This window comes from Spermophilus citellus (genome assembly GCF_964194105.1).
Source record: "Spermophilus citellus genome assembly, chromosome: 11".
NCBI classification, from domain to species: Eukaryota; Metazoa; Chordata; class Mammalia; order Rodentia; family Sciuridae; genus Spermophilus; species Spermophilus citellus.
This window is the reverse complement of record NC_138192.1, coordinates 969,981-996,534: the sequence shown is the minus strand read 5'-3', so window position 1 is coordinate 996,534 and position 26,554 is coordinate 969,981. Positions and strand designations below refer to the sequence as shown.

Below are 26,554 nucleotides of genomic sequence, written 5' to 3'. Positions count from 1 at the left end.
ATGGTGGCAAGTTTTAGCATGTCACCTTTCTGCTGTGTGACATCTCTGTGATGGATAAGACCTTTATGTTCCACTTTTATCTCTATACCTCTTTTTCTTTATCCCAATGTGTAAAACCCTCTGTGTGAAAGACATCCTCATTTTGGTAGCTTGTTACTCTCTGATGACAGTGTTGAGTCCAGTGCATGAGTAGCCAGGAGGGGACTTCTGGGGGTGTAGTTGAGGAGAAGAGCTCTCTTGGTGGGTAGCGGTGATGTTCTCAGGCTCCCTGTGGGACCAGAAAATCTCATTGCTCACTAGGTGCCACCGGCAGTAAGTTTTCTCTTTGGGAAATGTGAGCACTGAATGCAACTCTAGGTTGGCACCAGATGACCCATGATGGCAATCACATCTGTTTATGAGTATGCAATCAGTATCAGGAGCCCACTCTGATCCAAGACCAACACTGGGAGGTTGGCAATGCTTGCACAGGGGACGACTCTCTATTTGGAACATATTATCATTCTCATGACGTATTTCCCTTTGTGTCTTTTCTGTTTGTCCACATTTAGATTAATTCAACAGACATACATTGAGTCTCTGTTATGTATCAGGTACTGAAGAGATGATAAAAATAAAGGTGGTTAATGTTTGTGCTCTTTCTGAGAGCTTAAGGATACTGTCACATGCACACATCAATCTCCTGAATAAGACAGGGCTCTGTTCTCAGGTAAATTATGGTGATATTATAAAAATGCCTTGTTTAACTGAATCCAGGGGTTTGAACAAAACAAAACAGTGTTGGGAGGTAGAGGTGTTAAACTTCCAATGAGAGAAGGAGTTTAAATGAAGACAATTCTCCAAAATGGCAAAGTAGATTAAGTTAATGTCTCACATTAATGAAGGGATTCCAAATGAGTGGCCATGCATTTTTAGCAAATCATGAAAAAAATACTCTATTCAGAAAAATGAATATTTGAAATGATTGACAGCTTACCTTGCCTGTCTTTGTTGTCTCCTGATTTACTTCTTTATGAGAGAAGAGTGGCAGTGAAAACACTCAGAAATGATGGGTGCTCAGGGTCAAATAGGTTTGCTTTGAGGCTGCCAGGAAAGCTTTTGTTTGGAGATGCTGCCATAGCCTGCAGCAGAGCAGATCTTTAATTTTAGCTCTGGAAATAGTATTCAGTTCTAGGTAAGTTAAAAAAGAAAAGCATCTGTCTCTTCTGAATACATGTTGTTTTTGACAAACTCTTCCTCTTGAGGGGCTAAGGATGCCTGGAGCTACATAAGGAGCTTTGATATTAACTCTTAAATTAAACCACTCAGGAAAAAATAACAAGAGCAGTATAGAAAGGACATTTGTTGAGTATGAGTTTTCTTATGATGATTATGGAGCCACATTTCAGTTTTCTCATGTGCACAGTGTTCTGGTTTCAGGCTGCTGGACAGAAACTAGTGGAAGTGAATGTTTCATGGGGGACTTGGGAATTGCTTGGCAGTCTTGTAGTCTAAGAGAAATCTTCATTACAATAGATGCTTGCAATTTGCAGAAGATTCCTCAAATTCAGAGAGGGTTAGTCTGTTGAGTATAAAAAGGAGGAACAAAATCAATTTCTGCATGGAAGGGATAACTCTCATCACTATAACAGAAATGAAAATGCCATTTTCCACATTTAATATTGACCTATACCACCCAGTATACCAGAAAGGGAATTAATTGTTTTGTAGCCAATAATTAAGGCAATGGGCCATAAGATTTGGCTCTGCTAATTTGTCCCTCCTGTCACATTTGTGTGCAGTGATGGGTCAGACAGGGACAGTACCAGGTTCCTCACCAGCTGCATTTGTTTATGACAGTCACACAGGTGCAGGGGCACTCAGTGTCTTTGAAGGCTGTAGCTACTGCTTTCATAGAAGCAAACAGAATACAGGTGCTGACTTATGGGTTGGGGCTGGTCCTCTCTGGCCAGAGAAGTCTCAGGTGGCCTCTTGGTTCTCCTCAATTCATTCATTACCATTCAAAATCATAACTTCTCTGGATGTCATTACATGAGCAATATTGGGAAACATCATGGTGGAGGACAGATAATTGGAGAAGATGCTAGCTAATGTGAGGCTTCAAGTTTAAGAAAGAGAATCCTAGGCAGAGGTACAGCATATGAAAAATAGAGGCAAGCAGTACTGTGACACCTCAGGGCAACAGCTGGCATTTGGTACAGTTGGGAAGAAGGGGAATGAGGGGGAGGGGAGGTTTGATGGGTGAAGGGTGCAGAGACATGTACAGACAGCTCTTTAGTTTCCCAATCCAAACTCTGAGCAGGGCCATTGAAGGATCCTAAGGAAAGTTGTTCCTTTGTCTGGGCTAGTTGCAGGGAGACTGGAGGATAGGAGAAGACAGCAGGTAAACTGAGTGGGCAGCTTGGACAGTTTGCAGGGATCCAGGGGAGTACTCATGACACTCTCAGCAAAGGCAAAAACAACCATTAGATAAAACTATCCTTTGCAAATTATAGTGATCTGCAAATACTGATTTTAAAATATACCTGAGCAGATTACCTACGCAAATTGAAGGTAAGATCTGTAACTATTTGCTAGGGCAATTGAAAAAAAAAGTAATCATTACATGAGACTCTAGGTGAAATTTAAAGAATTTTTATGTATTTTTTCAATAGAGCTAGTAAGTACATGAATACTTGTTAATTATTCATGAGAGAAAACCCAATTAAAACCACTAGTCACCAAACAAAAAGCCTAAAATTTAAAGAACTGACAATACCAAATGTCAGTGAGGATACAAAGGGTTGGAACTCTCAGATCTTTCTTTGGGTGGATATACCAGCAACTCCTTTTGTAAACAGTTCAGTAGTCTCTTAAAAAGTTATGACGTGCCTTTAGTAAGGCCTTAAGCAACTTAGTGAGACACTGTCTCAAAATAAAAAAGGGCTGGGGATGAGGCTTTGTGGTTAAGCACCTCTGAGTTCAATCTCTGGTTAAAAAAAGTTACATGTATATTATATGTATATTATATGACCTGATGGTCTACTGCCATGTATTTACCCCAAAGAAAAATAAATATGTGCTCCTTCCACCACCATGAAAAACAAAACTAAAAACAAAATTCTAGTGTACAACATCCAAAAATGTGTATTCACAGGAGCTCCAAACTGGAATACACTCAAATGTTTATCAACAAGGTGTGATGGGTGAAAAATGGAGTCACATCTATACAATGGAACTGCACTCAGCAATGAAGGAAGTACTAATACATGTATCAGCAGAGACGCTCTCACAACCACAGGCTGAATGAAAGGCACGAGGAACAAGAGCACATACTGAGATTATTTCTATGAAATTCTAGAACATGCGAAGCTAATCAGTAGTGTCAAAAGCACAACAGTGGTTGCCTGGGGTCATGCATTGGCAGAGATGGACAGCAAAGGGGAGCCCTTGGGTGGGAGAGAGTGTGTCTCAACTGGAGCAGGTACAAGGCCGTCCATTGGTTGAAGGTGCCGAATGTACAGGTAGACACATTTTGGCATGTATAACTTATAACTCTGTAAAGTTAATCTTAAAATAAAAATTGTGGTGGCCATCTTTTTAGTAACTTCAAACATTTTCACTGATTAAGGATAATTTATTTCTTGAGTGTTTACTATGAGTTGGATGCCAGGTGTTTCCCATTTCACAATCTACCTAGAATTTTAGCCCTAGTGACGTCCCCGTTTGGTTTAATAGGTTTTCCCAAGCTTTTTTTTTTTTTTTTTTTTTTTTTTGCAACATTTCAAATCTTCAGAAAAGTTGCAGGCAAAGTATAATGAGGAGCTTGTATCTACCAATTGCTAACGTTTTGCCACATTTGCTCTCTGTTTCTGTACTCCTTCCCTTGGTGTATAGGTATTGTTGAACCATTGGATAATTTATTGCAGGCATCCTGACACTTCATCCTTAAATACTGTAGCATATATTTCTTAAGAAAAAGGACATCCTTCTACATAGCCACAATACTACTACTTGGGAAATTTAACATTGATCCAATATTATTATCTGAAAATAAACTCTATATTAAAATTTTAACAATGGTTCCAATACAGTTCATGTAGTTTTATTTATTTGTTTGCATTCCATGATATAACCAAGATTATCTGTTACATTCAATTTTCCTATCTTTTTACCCTCCCTTGAGTTACAATTTTCTAGTCTTTTTTTTTATTTGTTCACTTTTATAGTATTAACATTTTTTTTTAGAATCTGTGCCACTTTTCAGTATGTCCCTCAAGTTGAATTTGCCTGGCTGTCTCTTAATGATTAGATTCAGGTTAAATATTTTTGGAAGGAAGGGCTCAGATGCAGAACACATGCTTAACATGCACAAAGCCCTGGGTATGATCTCCAGCATCATAAAATTTTTTGAAGAAATATCATATAGGTATTAATGTGTACTCAATGCATCATATCCAAATTTATGTGCTGTTGTAATTGGTACAATATATTGGGTCATTTGATTAAGGCAGAACTCACCAAATGTCTGCAATGTACTATTTCTCCTTATAATTAATAAGAGATGTGAAGAGTGACACTTTGAGATTTTATTTGTCAAAGGTTCTGGCATCCGTTATCAATGGTGATTGTAAGATTGCTATAGTTTGATTGCTTTCTACAAAAGTAATTGGGATAATCATTAGATCTCTACAAGCATGGGCTGGACCACAGACAGACCCTGGAGTGTGTTTGTGTAATGGAGGTGCTAAGGCAAAGTGAGAAGATAAACTGACATGCTCTTTGAATTTTGATCAGTGTTAAGTGGAGGGCTTGGGGTACCTAATGGGAAGAATCTAAGAAAAGTAAGCATTTGTTATGTGTTGAACAGAACAAACACATTATACTGTTTTCTGTCTTTGCAGATAAGACCCAGAGCTTGAAAACAATGGGTTTATGCAAATGCAAATAATGTATTAAAGTCTTTCTTTTTTAAATGGTGAAGTATAATTTCCCTTCTTTATTTCAGTTCCCCTCCTCCATTATATTTTTGGTTGTAATTTCACTTTGTAATTTCACTTTAATTCTGGTTGTAATTTCACAAAATTCAAATATTATTGATAGTAAACACAATTAGTAACCAATACTGTGTCAGAAAGAAAAGTTTTCAAGAGACATTACTGATAGTGAAGATTTTAGGTGATAAGGAACAGTAACAAATAATCCAAGTATACATCTATTTTTATCTTGAATAATTTGTTTTCTTGTGTTTCTCTGATTTATCAGAGTTAATTTACAACAAAAGCAAATTCTACACCAATGTGTGAACCAGCTTTTAAATAATAGAGAGAACATACCAAGTGTTGCAATAAAGAGAAAACATTCTGCAGAGAAGAGCAAAAGTAAATAATAGCAATAATCATGATGATGATAAGAATGCTAATGAGCTTTGATAAAAGATCTTGTAAAACTGAGGTAGTCTAATAATAGCACAGTAACCAGAACAGAGTGCATGGAAGGTGGATTGTGCAAATTACATTTTAAGTGGTGAGAATAACCTGGCATAGGAAACAAGGAAGAGAGATGCAAACGGATAGATGGCATGTAATCAATAAAGAAGTCTTGGCAAAGGCATTTTTTTTAATTTTTTTAAGAGAGTGTGGGGGGGGGAGAGAGAATTTTTTTAATATTTATTTTTTAGTTATTGGCAGACACAACATCTTTGTACGTGGTGCTGAGGATCGAACCTGGGTCACACGCATGCGAGGCGAGCGTGCTACCACTTGAGCCACATCCCCAGCCCAGGCAAAGGCATTTTTAAAATATCTTTTATTTAAAGAGAGAGTGAGAGAGGAGAGAGAGTGAGAGAGAGAGAGAGAATTTTTTTTAATATTTATTTTTTAGTTCTCGGCAGACACAACATCTTTGTTGGTATGTGGTGCTGAGGATCGAACCCGGGCCACACGCATGCCAGGCGAGCACGCCACCACCTGAGCCACATCCCCAGCCTGGCAAAGGCATTTTTTGCCTTGCAGAATCGCACTAACATATGTCTTCTTTTTGCTATATTCATGTTTCTCTGATTTATTAGATGACTTGAACCCAAAGCAGGGAGAACAGTGTTTTACTATGATGTCAGTATTTTAGGAAAAAGAGCCAGGAATTTGAGAAGTAAGCTTTTTACAAATACAATGGTGTCATTGTTGCTGCTGTTCTGCTTTGAGGATAACTGTATGATTGTTAATTATGAAAACACAAATGGTAGATACAATTTTTTTCTTAGAACAGGAGTGCTATGCCACTAAAACATGTATAATGGGGATTACAAGATCAACAAAGTGCATGATTTTATAAAGACTGAAGTTTAAATGCAATATAGCCAAAACATACGAAGAAACCAGAATTGTCTCATGAATGAATATTATTATAGCCATGTTTTATTAGCTTTATTTAAAACTATCTACAAGTTGAACAACCTTTTTGAGCCCTTTTTAGAAAACACGTTTGCAATTTGCTGGAGCAATGGATTCTTTTCTATTTTTCTTTGAGCTACAGTGGCTAATCTGATTTTGATGTTTCAGTAATTATGTCAATTAATGTGTGCTGAGACTAATTTCATTTGTTGAAATGGATACCAGGTGAATATGTAATTAGAAGGTTGTCTCTTTAAGACCTTGCGTGCAATTTTCTAAGAGTAGCTGTGACATGGAAGAGGTTAAAATATAAATAATTTCTGATTGGTGACCAAACTAGTATCTAGTTTATTTTTTAATAATTGAAATTAAATTATAATTTCTTGCTGAGCATGGTGGCATACATCTATTATTCTAGCTGTTTGGGAGGCTGAGACAATAGGATCTCAAGTTGGAGGCCAGCCTTGGCAATTTAGCAAGAGCCTGTCTCAATATAAGAGTAAAGGGGTGCCAATGTAAATCTGAGTTCAATCCCTATGGTCTCAAGGAAAAAGAAATAATTTTTTATCATTTCTCCTACCAATTAAAGATACTTTATAGGGTGACTCATCATTCCCACTCACCCAAGATGATTTTGATTTTAGTTATGAAATGTTCAGCATTCTGGGAAAACCATCAGTTATAAGCAAATGGGGACACTTGATTACTACAATATACACACTTTACTCTTTAAAATAAAACATGATGCTTTATTTATTATCATATTAAATTTAGTATAAGAAGGAGCAATTTAAAAATAAATTTCTGGGGCTGGAATTGTGGCTCAGTGATAGAGCACTTGTCTAGCATGTGTGAGGCACTCTGTTCAATCCTCAGCACAACATAAAAATAAATAAAGAAAGGTATTGTGTCCAACTACAACTAAAATATAAATACTTAAAAAATAGATACATTTCCGTTTATATTACCACTAAAACAAACCAAATTTACACATGCAGTTTTGTTTCTTCTACACTTTGTTCTGACAAATAACATACAATTTAACAACTGTAAAAATAATTGTAACCTGAAATCCCAGTGACTCCTGAGTCTGAAAAAGTAGGATTAGAAGTTCGAGAGCAGCCTCAGCAACATGAGGTTTAAATATAAATAGTGAGACTCGGTCTCAAAATAAAAATGAAAAAAAAGGGCTGGGTATATAATTCAGTGGTAAAGCACCCTGGGTTCAATCCCCAGTACCAAAAAAACTCCAAAACAAACAAAAAAAACAGAACAATTGTAATCAGAGGTATTTACAATTCTATTTATTAGTTAACAAATACAGAGTTTCACAAAATCATAGCTTTAATAGATTCATTAAATTCTAACATATTTTCATGTTATAAGTTACTTATCCTTGATTTTAGGGCATTTATGTTGTTTTTTCAAGTTTTTCCCCCAAATATAATGTTACAAATGTTTTTGTGTGCATAAATATTCATTTTGTATACATAAAATTCCTCCTTCAAATTTGAACTTTCAGGAAAAACACAACATAGGATAGAATTGTGCTGACAACATATAAACATTTTTCTTTTCATTTTTAAAAAAGGAAGACTTTAATACATTTATTTGCATTGCATAAACCCATTGTTTTCAAGCTTTGGGTCTTATCTGCAAAGACAGAAAACAGTATAATGTGTTTGTTCTGTTCAACACATAACAAATATTTACTTTTCTTAGAATATATGTTTTATATATATATATCTATATATTTTTCTGCTAGCTTATCGATTATCCTTCTATGTAACCATTTCATGAAACTTCCTGGTAATATAAATCCATGCTAGGAGTGGGGCAATATATTTATCTGGATGTTTCAAAAAACAAAGTATTTGCTTGTTTGTTCTGAAAGCCAGGATGATTTCATCACAGATAAAAATATTTCTTTTTTGATCTTGCAAAACAATTAATAGCTTTTGAAGAGAGAAATGTGATCACTGGGTAGTCATTATTTCATAAAGAAACATCTATTGTGTTCCAAAATTGACAGAGGCATTAAGGAACTCAGGAATACCACAAACTCATTTTTAAGGACCAACTTGCCCCCACTTTTCACACTGGAGATTAAACCTATGGCTTCTCTACCACTGAGATACATCCCCAACCCTTTTTTTTAAATTTTGAGATAGGGTCTTACCAAATTAAACTGCCTCAGCCTCCAGAGTCACTAGGATTACAGGTGTGTACCACCACACTTGCCTGGCTAAGGAGCCCCCTTTAATACTAAGTCTTGAGTTTCCTTCCAACTTATTTTTAGAGTTTCTGAAGGAGAAGTGTGAAAATCTAAAGATTTAAGTCTTCATCTGTACTATAAAACATAGCAGCCTAAGTCTACAAAATCTAAACTCAAATACAGAAAGGATAAGTCTTGAAAATCAGTTTACATTCATTGAGCATTCAGCATTGCCCACCAAGTCCTGTGACAGTTGAGTCACAGAATGTATGTGTAATAACTAAATAAGAGAATAGTGTGGCAAGTCCCATAACAGAAATATAAACAGAGGGGACCCTGACTCCTTCTGCACTGTGCTATTTCTAACAAAAATTGTAAGCAATCTAAATTTCTATTGATGAGATAGAAATCAAATAATATGTTGTGGAATGTACATGTGATGGAATTAGTAAGCAACAGTGAAAACAATGCCCAGAAACTGTATGTATCAACAGTTCTGACAAATAAAACAATGACTTTAACAGCAAATTTTAAAAGAATACATATAGACTGATCATGTATGTAGACTAAAAAACGTGCAAAAATAATCCTATATATTGCTTAGGGATACTTCCATATGTATTAACAATATACAGAAATGCATGGAATGGTAAGTGTGGGATTCAGAGTAATGATATCCCCTGGGGGATGGGAAAAGAAGATTTAAGGGGCCTGGGATTGCAGAGATTGGACAGGACTCTAGACAGGTACATAATAGGGGTCAGGTACTTTGGAAAGGTATATAGACAGTATTCATCTGGTAGGTAGTTTTTTTTTATCAATTATCCTTCAACTTAATTATTTTGTAAATAATATAAGCCCTTTTAGAAATGGGAAAGTACATAATTTGTCATTATATTACTTCAAAATATTTAACAATACATTGAAATATACATAAGCCCACAAATTAAAGTGCCACATAAATAGAAAAAGGATGATAATTCTAAATGGAAATACTAAGAATAAGCTTTCTGGATGAGTTGGCTTTGATAGGTGAATGGAAATTCATTAAATCTGGATGGCAGTAAAGGAGATTCTGGACTATGGATCAGCATGGGCAAGGGTATGGAGGTGTTCTGGAAAGAGCTAGCTTAGGTTGCACTGAAAAATACATTCTGAAATAAAGGAGTTTGAGAGGTAATAGGAATCAGACCATGAAAGGCCTTGAACATGGCAGAAAGACAAACTAATTACTAAGTTTTGTGAATAGGAGGCTTGTAACTGGATCTGGACTAGAATTTATTATTTTTACTTATTATTTACTTATTATTATTGTTATTTGTGTGTGTGTATGTGTGTGTGTTGCTGGGAACTGAACTAGGGCATGTCCCCAGTATCTAGTATATTTTTTTATGTAATTCCAGAGGGTGGATACTTTCTTCAACCAGAATGGTATCTTAGCTGGATCTGTTTAAGTTCTATATTGCTCTTTAAAAATAAATATAAAAATCATAATTCATCAGGAGTCATCTATCAAATCCATTAAAAATTGACACTTGGGTTTACAATCAGTAAAAAAAAAAAAAAAAAAAAAAAAAAAAACACCACCTTGGTCTCTCATTGGATGCTTTAAAGAGTCATTTTAAATTTTTTCATATGAACTTCCATCAATTTTCACACTTGATCAAGTCACTTGAAATTTTGAATTGAAAACTTTTACTGAGAAGAAATAAAGACACAATTTTTTAAAACATAAGGGTTATTAAAATTTTCAGACCACATTTTTGCATGAGCATCATTTGGTCACCAGCAGGCATCTTTCATTGGCTTCATATGGCAGAGACTGAAGAATATGTTTGCAGGAGCGCTGCGGGGCCTCGCGCTGCCAGACACCCGCTCCCTCTGCAGCGCTTGGTCACGCCCTGGCACTGAGCACCCCGCGGCGTCCCCGCCGGGAGCGTCCACGGGTCGCCAGGGGGAAACGCCCTGATGCTCCTAGGGTGGGTCAAGGAGCAAGTGTCCCGAGAAGGCGCGCAGTGAGCGCGGAGGGTCGCTCCGGATGCCGCCCCCGCGCGGCCCCCTGCCACTCGCCCCCCCCCGGCCCCGCGCGGCACCCCGCTACCCCCAGTGCGCAGGCCCGGCCGCCCCAGCGCACATGCCCTGGGCTCGCGCTGCCTGGCCCTGGCCGCTGCTGGCTGCGCGGCTTGGACCTCATGGAGCCAGGCAGTGAGTTTCCTGCATGAGCAGCGGCGGGCGAAGTTCCGCGCCCCGACTTTGCCGCGACCTTTGCGGGCCGCCGTGCGGGCGGCGAGCGTCTGCGCTGGGCGGAGGGACGCCGTGCCGCGGGAGGGAGGGCTCCGTGTCAATTTTTTTGTGTGGCCACGGCCGGAACCTGTGGCTTGCGGGCGGCGAGCGCGGGGACCCCAGTGTGGCAGAGCCAGGGATGGCCCAGCTCGGGGCCATGGCCTCCGCAAAAAGCGGCGGTCGGTCGCAGCGAGACCGGGAGAGGCGCTCCTGGGGCGGTCTGGGGCCGCTGGGGCCGACCGACCCGGGCGCCCTCGCTCGCCTGGTCGTCGGGTTCCAACAGGGAAGACAATGGGAAGCCCCCGTCCTCCGCCCGGTCAGGGCCCAGACCCCCGCGGAGGAAGCGACGCGCGAGTCCACCTTGGCCGAAGAGGAAATCATGCATGGGTTTGCCATGACCAGCTTTGTCACTTTTGAAGCGCTGGAGGTTAGCGTCCCCTCCCCCCATCTGCTTTTATGAGCAGCCCCCTTGGCGGCGCCCAGCTCCCCGCCATGCTCGCCTTTCTAGGCGCTGTCTGTCAGTCTGTCTGGCCCGCATTTTCCTTGTGTGTCTATACCAAGTTTTGTTTAACAATTCATTCTTTATTTTACATGTGAGGTGCATCTGCCTCTTGGCTGTTGTATACATAGTGTTGCTATGAACATGGATGTGCAAGTCTTTGCAATCCTCTTTTCTATTTTCTGTGTGTGTATGTACATACATAGATATTGATATATATATATATATATATATATATATATATATACACACACACACACACACACACACACACAGAGAGAGAGAAGTAAAATCACATGATAAGTCTGTTTTTATTTTCAAGGAACTGTTTTCCATAAATAACTAGATTTTAAAGATATGTATTTAAGGTCATCTTGTTGGTCCTTGATCTCTAGATTGTTTTGAATTGACCCTGAGTAAGTGCTCTCAGTCACCTGCTGTAGCATACCTTGAACTTGAACACACTCCCACCACTGTCCATTGCTCACTGAGTCCCAGAACCAAATAACAGATTCTCAGGCAGCACACTGCACACAGGCAGCACACTGCTCACAGGCAGCACACTGCACACAGGCAGCACACATGCACACATAGGCAGCACACTTGCACACAGGCAGCACACTGCACAAACAGGCAGCACATTTGTGTAGACAGGCAGCACACTGCACACAGGCAGCATATGTTCACGCACAAGTAGCACACTGCACACAGGCAGCACACATTCGCACACACTCAGCACACATGCACACAGGCAGCACACACGGGCAACATACATTCACACAGACAGCACACTGCACACACAGGCAGCACACTGCACACACAAGCAGAACAGATGCACACACAGGCAGCACCCTGCACACACAGGCAGTGCACACGCACACACAGGCAGCACATTGCACATACAAGCAGCACACATGGGGCACATTTCACAAATGTGCCCACATATTCCTGCTGGCTGGGTGCTTTTCAGATGGCTCTGGCCAGCCTCCACACTGGTGCTTCTTCCTACTGTGCCTTTTTCTTCCAGCACCTTCTGCATCCCATCTTCCCCCCAAATCTTTCCTTCCCTCTGCCTGCCCTAGTTCTGCCTGAGTGGGGGGCTTCAGGATTGCTTCTAACATTTGTCTTCCCTCCCCAATCGCCCTTGCCCAGCTGGGGCAAAGCAGCACCAGTGTGATGCAGAGCTGAGAAAGGAGATCTCCTCTGTTTGGGCCAATCTGCCCCAGAAGACCTTGGACTTGCTGGTGCCACCCCACAAGCGTGAGTGGGAGGGCAAGAAATGCCCTCTACCCCCATCTGCCCCATCCCTCTGAGGCAGGGAGGGAGAGGCAAGGGTATCTTGTCTTGCAGAGGTGGTCTTCTCCCCTGGTCCCCCTGGCAGGGACACTGGATGGCTCAGGGACTGTGGGAGGTAGTCTGGAGTCCTCCTAGTGTGAGAATGGATTGTAAGACATCCGGGGAAAGGCAGAAGGGATCCTAATTAAGGATATGAAAGAGGAAGTGTTTATCTTGGAGGGCCCTGGTGTGGCCAAGGTGGGGGCACATCAGCCCCACACCAGGTGGGACAACTGCAGCATCTGGAGGGTTCAAGAAGCTGAGCAGCTATGGCCTGAGAGTCCCTCAGCCTGAGGGCATGTCCTAAAGTCCACGTAGGGGGTGGGAGGTGAAGGAGAGGGCCTGCCTCACTACCTCACTCTGCCCATGTGTTCTGTGCTCTTTTTCCTCCAAACCTCTACCTCTGAGTCCTCCCTTGCCTGCTCTTCTCTCTAGCTGATGAGATGACCGTGGGGAAAGTCTACGCAGCGCTGATGATATTTGACTTCTACAAACAGAACAAAACCACAAGAGATCAGATTCACCAAGCTCCAGGAGGCTTATCCCAGGTACCTGGCTTCAGGATTCCAAGAAGCAGCCCTCATGCCTACAAGCCCTGGCCTCTTGGGAACTGGGCAGTGGGGAGATTTGCACCCTGCTTAGAGAAAGTGCAGGGGCGGGAGGAGGCTCTACCCCAGTTTCCTGCTCTCCATGGACTGTTGCCTGGTGGTATCATGGAGCTCCTGAGCTGGAGAGCTGCTCTTAAGGGGCAGAAGAAAGAGGGCTGAGGATAGAGGCTCTGGGTGACATCCCTCTTTTGTGACAGGAAATGGGAGAAAGATGCCAAGTGTCTGAGGAGGGGTTTTTTAGCAGGTGGGAGGAGAACCTGTTGTCCTTGCATGTAGGCAGGGCCACTGCTGGTGCTGCACATGGCTCTGACCAGAAAGGTTTTGGGTCCATCTTTCTGGTGCTGTCACAGCTGTGTCTTTAGTGGGCACATGGAGGCTCTGTCTGGAAAGTTCTGTAGTTGCACAGCTTCCTAGGGTACTCACCAGACCGTGGATGGGACACCTGGTGCTCACACTGCACCCCTTCCCTTGCATGGCATGCACACACAGTCCAGAGCTCCAGGCAGAAGTCCTGCAGTTGAGGGGACATGAAGCTGCTCTACTGTCTGTAGCCGTCTGGACCCTGACTTGTAGGAAGGACCCTGACTCACAGGAGTGGTGAGCTCTGCCAAAGCCACTCACGGGGCAGACCTGTAGGAGGTGTGAGGGTTCCCCACCCACTGCTCTGATCACATGTTCTTTTTTGGAGGCGGGACAGGGAAAGCAAGGGGCCCCTCACTGTAGGACAGGGAGCTCTGAGCTGGGCTTGGGTGGGAACTGGCTCCATCACATGCCACGTGCGACCCCCATGCTGAGGGCACGTCAAGGTCCACCAGGCTGGCCCCTAAAGCAGTCCCTCTTCCTGTGCCCTTCACAGATGGGCCCGGTGTCCCTGTTCTACCCTCTGAAGGCCACCCTGGAGCAGACGCAGCCAGCTGTACTCCGAGGAGCTCGGGTTTTCCTTCGGCAGAAGAGCTCTACGTCCCTCAGAAATGGTGGGGCCATGTGAGTGCCATGTGGAGGTGGGGTGGGCTGCAGGGCGCCCAGAGCCAGTGGGAGAGGAAGCAAAATTCCATTTTTTTACCCTGCCTGGCCCTCACTTCCTGCTGGCCTCAGATTTGCTCCCTGAGGGGCTCATTGGGAACCTTGATAGCTCCCAAGGATGGGAGCCCCTGGATCCCATCCTGGCTTCAGGGACTGGCCCTGGCCACCTGTCCACTCTACTGTGGGTGCAGCCAGATGCCCTCTGGTGTGCTGCAGGGAAGCCTGGGATAATCGTCACCATAAGTGGTTCTCCACTTGCCAAGTTTGTGGGTGGACTTGCAGGTGACTCCTGCGATTTCAGGCAGCAGCATAGAGTTGCCAGCTAGGACAGCTTGGCGACAGGTGCTCCTCTCTCTCCTCCAGCTTCTGCTCTGGTGCCTGCAGACCATCAGAAGCTGTTGCCCCACCTCAAGCCCACCCTTCCTGTCTGCCTGTCAGTGTTCTCTCCTCCTGGCTCCTCCACATGTTGTCCTAGATCCCCATTTTGGAATTGATTTCTGAGGCTATTGTATTTCATACACAGATCGGTCATGTCTTTTCTATCACTTAACTTTTGCCATATCACTTAGTGCCAAAGCCATCATCTCTCCCTGAGGGGTGGGCCAGTCTCCACGGGGCAGGGCTCTTGAAGGCTTCCTGGACAGCTTTGGTTTGTGAGGTGTATGTTGTCTGTCACCTGTCATCACCAGTGGGCCCAGCTGCCTTGCACTGGCCCAATGAGTGGCAGGCACCCAGCATGCAGACCCTGCTAGAACCTGTGTTCCTGCCCAGTGGAATGCAACCTAGTCACCCAAGCACTGTACAACAGGCCTGTGTCCAGTTGTGGGTAGTGGGCAGTGCAGAGGAGGATGCAGAGTTCAGGTGCTATGAGTAAGAGCCGTCCTGGCCTGGCCCAGCCCTACAGCACCCATTCTATGCTCTCCTTGCTGCAAGTGGGTTGGGGGCTCCAGGTTTGTGTGTAAGAGTATGTGTTACAGATGTATGAGTATGTAAGAGTGAATGAACTTGAGTGTGTGATAACATACGTGACAGTGTGTACATGTGCCAAGGGTATGCATGTGCGTGCATGTGTGTCTATGGAGAGAGTGTGTATACAGATGTGTGCATGTGTGTACATGAGTATGTGTTAGCATGTGTGCCTGGTAGTGTTTGTTAGAGGGCATGTGTGTCTGGGTGTGTGGAGGGGAGGGTGTGTATAAGAAGATCAAAAGGAGACAGAATCCAGGTGCAGAGACAAAGTGGCAGGTTGGCAGAAAGGCAGCGAGCTCCTTGTCCAAGTTGCCAGCCTTATTTTTATCAACAGGTCATATTGGTCACTGGCATCAGTAGTGCATTAGTGTTCATTGCATCATTAGGCAGGTTACAGAGTTAGCATCAATATGCACCTTATTCCTCAGTTACATACTATAGTTGCAATGTGCAATGTGGGGAGCTTTGTGTAGCTCTCAAGAAAATCCATTGTTTAAAGTTACTGTTTCGTGGACATGTTCAGGCTGAGCATAGCTTGATGAAACATTGTGGTTGTCTAATGAGAGAGTTCCTTTATTCCCAGGAGCTGAGTGCCTGAGACAGGGTGGAGACTGATAAGAATCTAGCACAGAGCCTCCTCAGGCAGGGCACTGCCACAGCAGCTAGGCACTGCACATGTATTAGTTATCTTACTATTTCCTGGGGAAACTGCAGAATATTCCAAGGGTGGAAAAAGGGTGCCGGTTATCTTCCTGGAGTTTGCTCACTAGAGGAATGCTGTCCTGTACATTTCCACAGCAAGAATCTTTACAGGTGTGTGCCAGGTGTGTGTGGGAGAGTGTGTGTGCCTGGACATGTGGGGTGGGGGGCATGTGTGCCTCGGTGTGTGGGGGCAGGGAGGGTATGTGCCTGGGTGTGGGGGGGCATGTGTGCCTGGGCATGTGGGGGGTGAGGGTTTGTGCCTGGGTGAGTGTGTGTGTGTGGGGGGGGGTGTCTGGTGAGTTTTTGGGAGCCTGTGCCTGGGTATGTGTGGGTGGGTGGCGGGGGGTAGCTGCTGAGTGTTGGGGACCCTGTGCCTGGGCGTGTGTGTGGCGGGGGTGTGCTTGCTGAGTGTTGGGGAGCCCATGCCTGGGCATGTGTAGGTGTGTGCCTGGTGAGTGTTGGGGAGCCTGTGCCTGGACGAGTGTAGGTATGTGCCTGGGCGTGTGGGGGTGTGAATGTCTCTTGGGTTGCTCTGGGCCAGGTGTTCAGAATCAGGTACCCTGCAGGTGGCAGATGTGGCTCTTAGAGGGTAAAAAAAGCACCTGAGCTCACTAGGTTTTTCAGATCCAGGTGCAGCCCTGCTGTCCTCCCAGTGCCAGTCTTCAGGGGCTGCCTACACACTCAGTGTGGAGGGTGCCTGCAACACCCTTGGAAGACGGAGGCCATTCCTCCCAGAAACCCTGCAGGGGTAGGTCTGGCCTGCTGCCAGTGTCGCCACTGTGGTCAGCAAGGCTGGCGCTCTACATGGAGCTCAGTGTGACAGGATCACCAGTGCGAGGGAGCTCTCCCAGCAGACCCAGTGCACAGTGAGGGTAGGTCGGGAGCAAGCAGGCCTATGTGGGTGGATGCCTGAGCAGACAGCAGAAAGCTGGGAAGGCCCTCAGGCTGGGGTTCAGGGAGTCAGGAGCTGCCAGCAGGGGACCCCTGAGAAAGGAAGCCCAGGACTAGCACTGGGGCCAGCGTCTGCCGTTTGTCAGGAGGGACAAGCCCTGCACCCATTTCACAGATGAGCCCTTGTGGGGTTGAGGAACTTGCTGATGGTCCCTGGATCAGGAGGTGACAGGTACAGATTTCCCTCAGAATGAGCACTCTGAGGCTTCTCTGCCCTTGGAGTCCCCCGCCCCCCAGCTCTGACTCTCATGGGCCTGAGCTCTGCAAGGGGCCTGCACTTGGTTCCAGCCTGCACAGCCATGCTGGGACTCCTCTGACGGGGAGGGCTCATTTCAACCATGGAGAGGTGGCCAAACCCCTGGCCTTGCTGAGGAGAGCCAGTGAGGATTCCTCAGCAGGCATTTTGCAGCCTGTGTTCTATCCCTACAGAGCATCCCTCTTCTCTTCTGCAGACAAACTCAAGAGAGTGGCATCAAGGAGTCCGTGTCCTGGGGCACTCAGAGGACCCAGGATGCACTTTATGAGGCTAGGGCACCCCTGGAACGTGGCCACTCAGCAGAGATCCCTGTGGGGCAGCCAGGAACACTGGTGAGCCCTCCCTGGAGGGGGTTACATGAGCTGGAGTGGGGGTGGGTAAGACCGTGCCTTGTGGGGTGTGACTAGGAGGCTGATTTCCCCCCAGGCTGCGGATGTACAGATGCAGAACATGGCACTGAGGGGTCCTGATGGGGAAACCCAACCTGGGCTGGAGAACCAGGGCCGGGCTGCCTCCATGCCCCTCATGGCAGCAGAAACACAGGTGAGTAGTCTGGAGGGGTCTGTCCAGGGTGAGGGTGAGTGAGGGCCTTACCCCGTGAGTCCTTTGAGTGAGGAGACCTAGGGTGGGGAGAAGCAGGGTCCCCAAGCAGCCCCACAGGAGACTTCATGGGTAGCCCCTGTAGCCTGACACTGTAGCCCCATGGTCCTCCAGGGCACTGCGGGCTGCACAGGGCAGTCCACCCCTTACATGTGCTCGGCCTTTTAGGGGACGTAAAGGACCCGGTCCCTGATCTGTGTTCGTCCCCATCTGTCATAACGCCCATTCTCCATCTTTATTAGCTGTGGTGCCTGCTCCCCAGTTCTGTGTCCCCTCAGCACTGTGTCCCCATCTCTGCTCTCCCTGGGACTCCACTGTGGCCACACAGCCACTGCCTGGGTCCACGAAAGGAAAGGGTTCCTCGTGCCTCCCCCCACCTGGCCTGTCCTGGTCCATGACCCTCTTGTCTTTCTGGACCCCTGTGTCTGTGGTGCATGTGACTAAGGAGCAGGGTACCTGGCTCAAGGGGCTGAGGCTCTGTGTGCACTCTGGGACAAGCACCTTCCCAAGGACACAGAGGGGTCTGCTTGGAGGGACTGCAGAGGCCTGAGCCCCCACCCTGACATTCAGGGCTGCCTGGCTGCATGTCTCCTCCTTGCTGCCCACACCTCCTTCCTGTGGCTCCTGGTTCGGGACATTGTCTCTTCTGCTCTTTGCATGTCCTTACTCATGACCTAACCTAACCCTAACCAGTGCTCACCCTGACCCTCACTATCCTTTCTTTCTTCTTGCTGTTCTTGCCTCTTGCCCTGAAGCCCCCATAGTGGCCAAGTGTAGATCAGCTTTCTCATCTTCGATGGGGGTTGGCTGTGCCTCAGCCCCACAGGGAGAGCCGCTTTCCATAGTGCAGCCTTGGGGGCAGCTTCAGGGACCAGTCTCTCTGACAGATTGAGGAAAATGATCCCTAGGCAGCTATGGGCCCCGCTTGGGATTCTCTACCTAGGCCAGTAGCCCCACTCCTGGCTGCACACAGGGCCAGGCACCTGTGACCCCCAGCAGGTTCCTTCTGACTGGGCCTGGGCTGCTCTTCTCCCCCGTGCCTGACTTACCTGCAGCCCTGTGCTTCCCCAGGCCCAGGCCACGCACCTCCTTGTCCTTTTTCCTTGCCCACAGCCGGCCCCTGATGCCAGCCCCATGAAGCGCTCCATCTCCACGTTGGCCCAGCGCCCACACGGGGGCCACCTCTGCAACACCACCCTGGACCGCCCTCCCCCCAGCCAGGCACCACATCACCACCACCATCGCTGCCACCACCATAGGGACAAGAAGCAGAGGTCCCTGGAAAAGGGGTCCAGCCACCATGCCGACACAGATGGCGGTACGTGTGGAGGGGCCTGGGGTGCCTGTTATGGGGCTGTGGCTTGATCTGGGGGATCCCAACAGCCCACAGGAATCCTCTTCCTTGGTGTCTCTCATGGCCCCAAAATGGGCTAGAGCAAGAGGAGTGAGTTCTAGGTCTGGGGACCAGTCAGGACCACATGCCACCCGCTTCCCTTCCCCATCACTGCTGAGGTGTGTCCTGCTCCCTGTGAGGACTGGATCTGGAAAGGTCTTCCTGCCTATGCTGGGCCCAACTGAGCTGACTTCTCCTCTTCCTGGCCGGCACCAAACAGCGCTGCAGGGCCCAGCCTGCCCCCAGGAGAGGGGCCCACAGGCTGCCCGCGGGAACGGGAATGCAAGCAGGAGCGAGGCTGGTCCCAGGAGAGGAGGCAGCCCTCGTCCTCTTCCTCAGAGAAGCAGCACTTCTACTCCTGTGACCGCTTTGGAGGCCGTGAGCACCCTCAGCCCAAGCCCTCCCTCAGCAGCCACCCCACGTCCCCAACAGCAGGGGAGCCGGGACCCCCACCACAGGTGAGTGGCACGGTGTGTGGGCCCCTTTCAACTCCTTCCCCAGACCACCCAGCTGCCCTGCTCTGCCTGCCGCCTGCTGCCTGAAGGGCCTGAGCTGCACTGCTCCTTGCTGCCCACTCAGCCTGTACTCCAGCTGCTGTCCCTGCGTGGTTGTGCCAGGGGCTTGCTGCTCTCCCAACCACTTCTTCACCTCCCGCCTTGCTGTGCTGTGGGAAAGGGCCATCCCCCAGTGCCCTCCCTCCTGCTTCCCATGCCTCATGACCCCTGCTGCCTTGTGCTGCACACTGTGTCTGTTTGGTTTGGTTTTATTTTTTGTTTGCTGCTCTTTTTTTGTGTAGGGTAGTGGTTCAATTAATGGGAGCCCCTTGCTGTCAACATCTGGTGTTAGCACCCCGGGCCGAGGTGGGCGGAGGCAGCTCCCCCAGACACCCCTGACTCCCCGCCCCAGCATCACCTACAAGACGGCCAACTCCTCCCCTGTCCACTTTGCTGGGGCTCAGAGTGGCCTCCCGGCCTTCTCCCCTGGCCGGCTCAGCCGTGGGCTTTCTGAACACAATGCTTTGCTCCAGAGAGACCCCCTGAGCCAGCCCCTGGCTCCAGGCTCTCGCATCAGCTCTGACCCTTACCTGGGGCAGCACATGGACAGCGAGGCCTCTGCCCACACCCTGCCTGAGGACACACTCACGTTTGAGGAGGCCGTGGCCAAAAACTCAGGCCGCTCCTCCAGGACTTCCTATGTGTCTTCCCTGACCTCTCAGTCCCACCCTCTCCGCCGTGTGCCCAACGGCTACCACTGCACTCTGGGACTCGGCCCAGCTGGGCGCGGCACAGCTACCACCACCCAGACCAAAACCACTGGTGCTAGCTGCACGGAGACCATGCGCCTCAATGCGGCAGGCACCTGCGGGTTCCCGTTGATGAGTTTTATCATCCATGCTGGGCTTCAGGGCCACAGCCCTAGGAGGAGGGGCCCGCCATGCACCTCCTTGGTGGAGGCTCCCGTTCCTCTCTCCTTCTTCCTCTTTTACACTGGATGGACTAATAAAGCCCTTCTTAGAGGGACATGGCTCTCTAACCCCTCGTGTTCTGCCTCCCTGGGTCTCATGCCACACATCAGAGCCTAAGCAGGGCATGGCTGAGCTGAGACAGACCTGATGGGTCCAAATCCCAGGTCTTGGCCTCCAGCATCCAGAGCAGGTGCCCAGAACCTCGTTGAGGAGGCCTGAGTCTCGTGGGGAGCACTCACATCCCAATGTGTGCTGGCGGGCCGGGCAAGCCTGAGAGCGTGGAAAGAGCCCAGCTGTGGCCGGCAGCGGGCCTCCTGCTCACGCGCTGCTGTTGCTCTTGCCACTGAACCGCAGATGGCGTAGAGTCACACTCTACCTGTCCCTGGACACTGCGGCCCCGCAGGGACTGAGTCTGGAGGATGCTTCTGGTTGCAGCACTCTTCACTGTCATTTCTGTGTACTTGATCTGGAACATAGAAAAGCAGGGGAGGAAATGTTGACTTTAAAAACCAACCTGTAGGAAGGTCTCCACTGTTGTGTGCTCCTGTGTGGACTCCCCCAGCTTGGTCCTTCCCCGGCTGCCCTGGCTCTACCGCTCGACCAAGTGCCTGACCTCTGGCTCCTGGCATCACACGCTGGGCGAGTCCTCTGAACCATCGGGTGGATTGTGTGAAAACTGCTCATAGTGGCCAACAGGTAGAAAGCTGGTAGCCCTGGACGACAGCAGCACATCACAAATGGTGACAGGTGACTGCCCCATGAACCTCCCGCAGTGAGGAGGTTCTAGGAAGCTGCAGAGCTGCAGGGCATGTGCTTGAGTGAGGCACTTTCAGTCTGTTCTATGTCTGATTCTCAGGGACGGATGCCTGCCAAGGAGGGCGTGATCTCTGTGTGTGAAGTGTTCACTGAAGGCTGAGGAGATTGAAGGGCCAGTGGGGAGGGGGAGACTTGACCGAGGGCTGTGTGTTGGGCCATCAGGCAGGAGGGAGCAAGTTGCCGGAGGGGACTGGCAGGGGAGAAGTGACTCCTGGGCTGAGGCTGGGTGTGCAAGCTCAGCAGGGGTCCCAACCCAAACAAAACCTGACCTCATGGCCGCTCTCCAAAGAGAAAGTTGCTCACCACTGGGCATGTGTGGGTGAGTCCGTGGCCGTGTCCTCCGTGTCTTGAAACTTCAGAGGATCTCTCTGGGACTTTTGGATTCTACCCCATGAGTCTCCTCAAAGAAGCTTTGTGGGTGTGTGTGCGTGTGTGCTCACAGGTGACAGGCGTGTGCAGGTGTGTCACTGAGTGGTGTCGACAACCATAGGGCTATGCAACAAAAGACACATTCAATAGAAACAAACACACAGGCCCACCGCCTGGTCTGGGGTTTCAGCATGATTGTGACCAAACCTTTTTATAGAATTTCCTTATGTGAAGGCACAACACTCTGAAACTTAACAATTAGCAGAATATTTTATTCCAATAGGATAAAATTAAGCAGGAATCTTGGACTGTGCATGTGACTCTGCACTTGTGTGGCAAGTAGAGGGCTGTGCATTTTGATACTGGTGTTTGTCTCTGTTCCTGCCCTAGCCCGTGTTCTTGGGTGCCGAATGCACACATTCCATGTAGAACCACAGCTGTGTCTCTGGGCAATCCTGGGTCAAGAGCCCTCTTTTCTGGACCCACACAACCTAGCTGGCTGGCCTGGATCCTTCTAGGCATTGGCATTCATGGCAGTTGCAAGGTGGGGGAAGGAGACATCAGGGCTTGCCTTTTCGACTTCGGGTTTGTTTCTGTACTGTCTCTTTTCAAGCTATCGTCTGTTTCCCTTGAAGTCTTACAGTGAGTTGCCAAATTTGAAATGCATCAGCCAGCTGTCTGCATCTGGAACCTGTCAAGCAGCGGCTGACCTTGAACAAGTCATGTGTGCATGTAGAATATACACATATATACGTTATTCCAGTATGTGCATGCAGTGTATATCTTCCTACTTTTTGATACAATGTACTCATTTGTTAATTTTTAATTATATTTGATATAAATCGAAGGTTTGTTGCAAAACTTTATATTTAACAACAGTGTTAGAGAGAGAGAGAGAGAGAGAGAGAGAGAGACTGACCCAACCATGGAACATAACTGGTATCTACTTAAAAAAAAAAAAAAAGAATCCTGTGATTGACTTGTTTGCTGCCTGAGTAATATTTACAAGCCAAACTTTGGATTCTGATATTGTTTCTACAATGATATTTTGTATGAAGCAAAGTCCTTGGATTAAAATAAAAACTTAGCAAAAAAAAAAAAAAAACCCTGCCATGCTGCCTGTGGTACATGGGCATGAGTCTTGACACACCTAGTGGGCGGGGCACCCTGCCAGGAAGGCGCAGGAGAAAGTGCAACATTCTGGACCTGCCTATGTAAGTGTGGCTGGGTTAGGGTGGGTGGGGGTCCTGGCCTCCACAGGGTGTGGACTGCCCTTTCCAGGGGCTTCCAGGCCCACTTCCGATCTCCACATATGGGTGAGTGGACACCTATTGTCCTGGGCACAGGTGGAGAGCATCCTGCAACTCCCAGAGACCTGGGGGCTTTGCTCCTGAGCTGCAGTTTCTCCTCATAGTGGTCTCTGGTTCTTATGTCCAATTTCTTAAACCCAGGCTCCTGAAACAGGTGGCTTTCTTGACTGCTTTTTCTTCTCTCTTTTCCCACTACTGGTGATAGCAGAGATAAATATAGGCATTTGTCAATTCAAGGGCTGGGAACACATTTCATCCAGTAACTACTGAGGTGGTGGAAGGAGCTAAGCTCCATTCTCATTTGTGCAGAGGTGGTTTGACATTTTGAAGGGGGAAAGTAGGGAGGGGAAGGGTTTGAGTTCAAGAGAGTCAACAAGGTAGAGAGGCAGAGGGTCAGTGTGTCACCAAAGGGATCGAGGAGGCACCCCTGTGAGGACAGGGGACCTCAGCTTACCCTGGATATGTCAGAGGTGAGACACAAGCAAAGGTCTTAAGGGCTGCAAAGGTGTACGCACCCCAAGGCAGAGTGTATTGCCTGCCCCTCAGGGAGGAGACTGAGGCACGCCAAAGGTGAGCTCCCTGTGTGTGTGACTTTCCAGGGGAGAAAAGTGCAGGTCCTTAGGCTTCTTCAGAATTCAGTCTCACAACAGTCACACTGCACTGAGTTCAGGATGTTCCTCCTCTGTCGACAGTCTAGCCATAAGTCATCTGGGGGCATGTTGTGCAATTCTTTGAACCTGGAGACTTGTACATTAATATGTTCGTGTTCTCATCAATTTGTTGCAAGCATGCATTGAAAGTTTTGTTCATCTTACCAAAGGTCTCCATCTACTAGAGCCTCTCCTTCTCCCTCAGAGCCCACCTGTCTCAGTGCATAGGCAGTTAGACCAGCTGTTGCTGACAGTTGTCTGAGTAAGGATTCTAGCTTCTACAAGCATGGGGAGATACCCCATCCCCTTCTCAATCACATTCTCAGAGGCCCTTCTGAGTTGCAAGAGAAACATATTTTCAGTTGCAAGCCTTTTTTAGTAAATACTTCAAGAAGGGGAGGTCAGGGCCTGTCATCTGGTGTGGGTTAGAACATGGTAAGTTTTCCTGGCAGTGTTGAGCTTTCCTGAGGCAAATGTTTTAATGGAGGTGGTGGAGGTGGAAGTGTTGCTGGGGTCACCCTAAGCTACTTGAGCCTGGTAGGTTCACTTGGTGAAAACTCTTAGTGCCAGGGTTTGGGCCCAGTTGTCATGTGCTCAGAGTTCTGCACTTCTCCTTGGGCCCCTGTGCCTTTAAGTGATCTCTAGTGGTTGTTTGCAAAGAAGAAATGCAGTTCCAGGTGGTTTCACACATTTTCTCTTCAGCAATTTTTCTCCATAGCATCATGCATTCTGGGGTGTTCCAGTCTCACCCATCTAATCCAGCCAATTCCCTCTATTCTCATAGGAAAAATTAGTAAAGACATTTCCATAGTTATTCAGCTTGTTCTGTTAAGTAGAAGAGTTAAGTGTGGCGACGGCTTAGAAGAGTCTGACAGTGAAGCTCCGCGTGAAGGTAGTTTTGCACAGAAATGACACTGCCCTCCCCACAGGCTCCCGCTCTGGCCGACATGCGGAGCAGAGCTTTGCGCCTGTTCTAGATCACAGAAGACACTGCTGCTGAGGGGTCCCTCAGATGGTGAGCCAAGACACTCAGAGCCATGGCCAGTGACATTCCAGCTGCCATCCAGGGCGTTTGCTGGGCTGCCACTGCCGTCTTCGAGCCCAGCAGGAGGAGTTGCAGCTGGATGCTCTCGGGACTTGACACTGGGCCTCCCTCCACAGTAATAGTCTGTTTTTCTTTATTTTTGTAGAAATTTCTCCTCATTAAATGGTGACTGCCAGCACCATCTAAGAAATACCCTCTGTGACCAAGTCCCGGCACAGTTCAGTTTATCCCTGATAAATAAAAAATAACCAATTGAGAAAATGGACTTAACATTTTCAGAGAAAAGAATATATTCTCTTGAACAAGACAGGAAACTGACAGAGATTCTCTGCCTGGTCAAACTTCTATCAGGTTCCAAACACTCTCCTGGGCCCATCCGTGCGCGTCCGCCCTTCCTTGTACAATCCAGTGCTCCAGAGCACAAGCACAAGCTCCTCCTCATACCTTGTCTTTCTCCCTTTCTGGTTGGGTCTCTTGTCTTTACTGTCCCTGGTGATGGCTGCTCACCCTCATTCAGACAAGAGTACTATGGGGTCAATTTGGTCAGAGGCTCTCTCACGTTTCTGATTGGTCATCTCCACAGACCTCATTGCAAAGGTCTCTATATCTATGTGAGAATCCTGAAAACAGCTGCTCCCCTGCTTTAAAAAACATTGCTGGGTACTGTTTCTAACACTGCAAGACAAGGGATAGCACAGGTTGCCAGCAAACACCAGAAGCTGGAAGAGGAAGGAGGGACCCTTCCCGCAGTTTTCAGAGGGAGATTAACCCTGCCAACACCTTGATTTTAGAATTCTGGCCTCCGAGTTGTGAGACAGTGTGCGTCTGTTTTAAGTGACACGTGTTTCAGGGCTTTGTGGCTGCCCTGGGAAACAAACACGCGGCTGTCCCTGCACTCAGATATGGTCCTCCTCCCAGTCTACCTCGCTAGTCATTCCAACACTGAGTGAGAGGAATGGTGGGAAGACACTGACCCTGATGACAGGGAGGTGCCAAGGGGAGTGGGCTTGGCACTGGAGGGCAGAGCTGGAAGACCCAGGGCAGCTGGGCTCAGGCAAGGTCAGGGTGGTGGGAAGAGCAGAGTCAGGTCCATGGAACCAACTTGATTTTAAGCACCCCAGCTCCCTTCTGAATCTGGGCCCTTCTGTGCTGTGCCCTGGGACATTTCAGTCTGAGCGCCTTGCTCTCACCTCAGGGATAAGCAACAGGTCCAAGACCAGAAGCTGAGCTCTTCCTCCATGGGCAGCAAAGTCCTGAGTGCCAAACATCACCTCCTTCTCCACACCCTCCACTGCTCAACTTGTCTTCTGAGGAAAACTTCAGCACATTTCAGTTCTGGCTCTGCTGGGGGGCGGGTTGGCACTGATTCCAGCCCCCTCCAGCAGCTCAGGAAGGGCTGCAATGGGAGGAAGAGAGGCCCCTGTCCAGGCTGCAGGGATGGCCCCGCAGTCCTCCCTGAGTTGGGCTGGATCTCAACTGAGTGTGTGTTTTAAGAAATACAGGATCGCTCCATTTCTTCTCCTGATCTTTTTAAGAGAAGAAGGTGTGTTTTTTCTCTCTTTCTATAGGAGTGTTAGAAGCTAGGATTCCCTTGGAGGGAGGGCTGCATTCCTTCCCTTACTGGCACCAGTTGTCATGAATGTGTGGACACGCATGTGCAAGCACACATGCATACACATACCCTCACAACTCTC

At 47.5% G+C, this 26,554-nt stretch overlaps 1 protein-coding gene across 1 annotated transcript in view; it reads left to right on the top strand.

Moving 5' to 3' along the window:
- Positions 1 to 10,808, top strand: part of LOC308630506 (intermembrane lipid transfer protein VPS13C-like) — a gene marked incomplete at both ends in the record, with an annotated part of 188,708 nt that extends 177,900 nt beyond the window's left edge. The window contains 1 exon segment of the mRNA XM_081260612.1: positions 10,428 to 10,808. Coding sequence (XP_081116738.1) covers positions 10,428 to 10,808 — 381 coding nt within the window.
- Between the last annotated feature and the right edge of the window lie 15,746 nt (positions 10,809 to 26,554).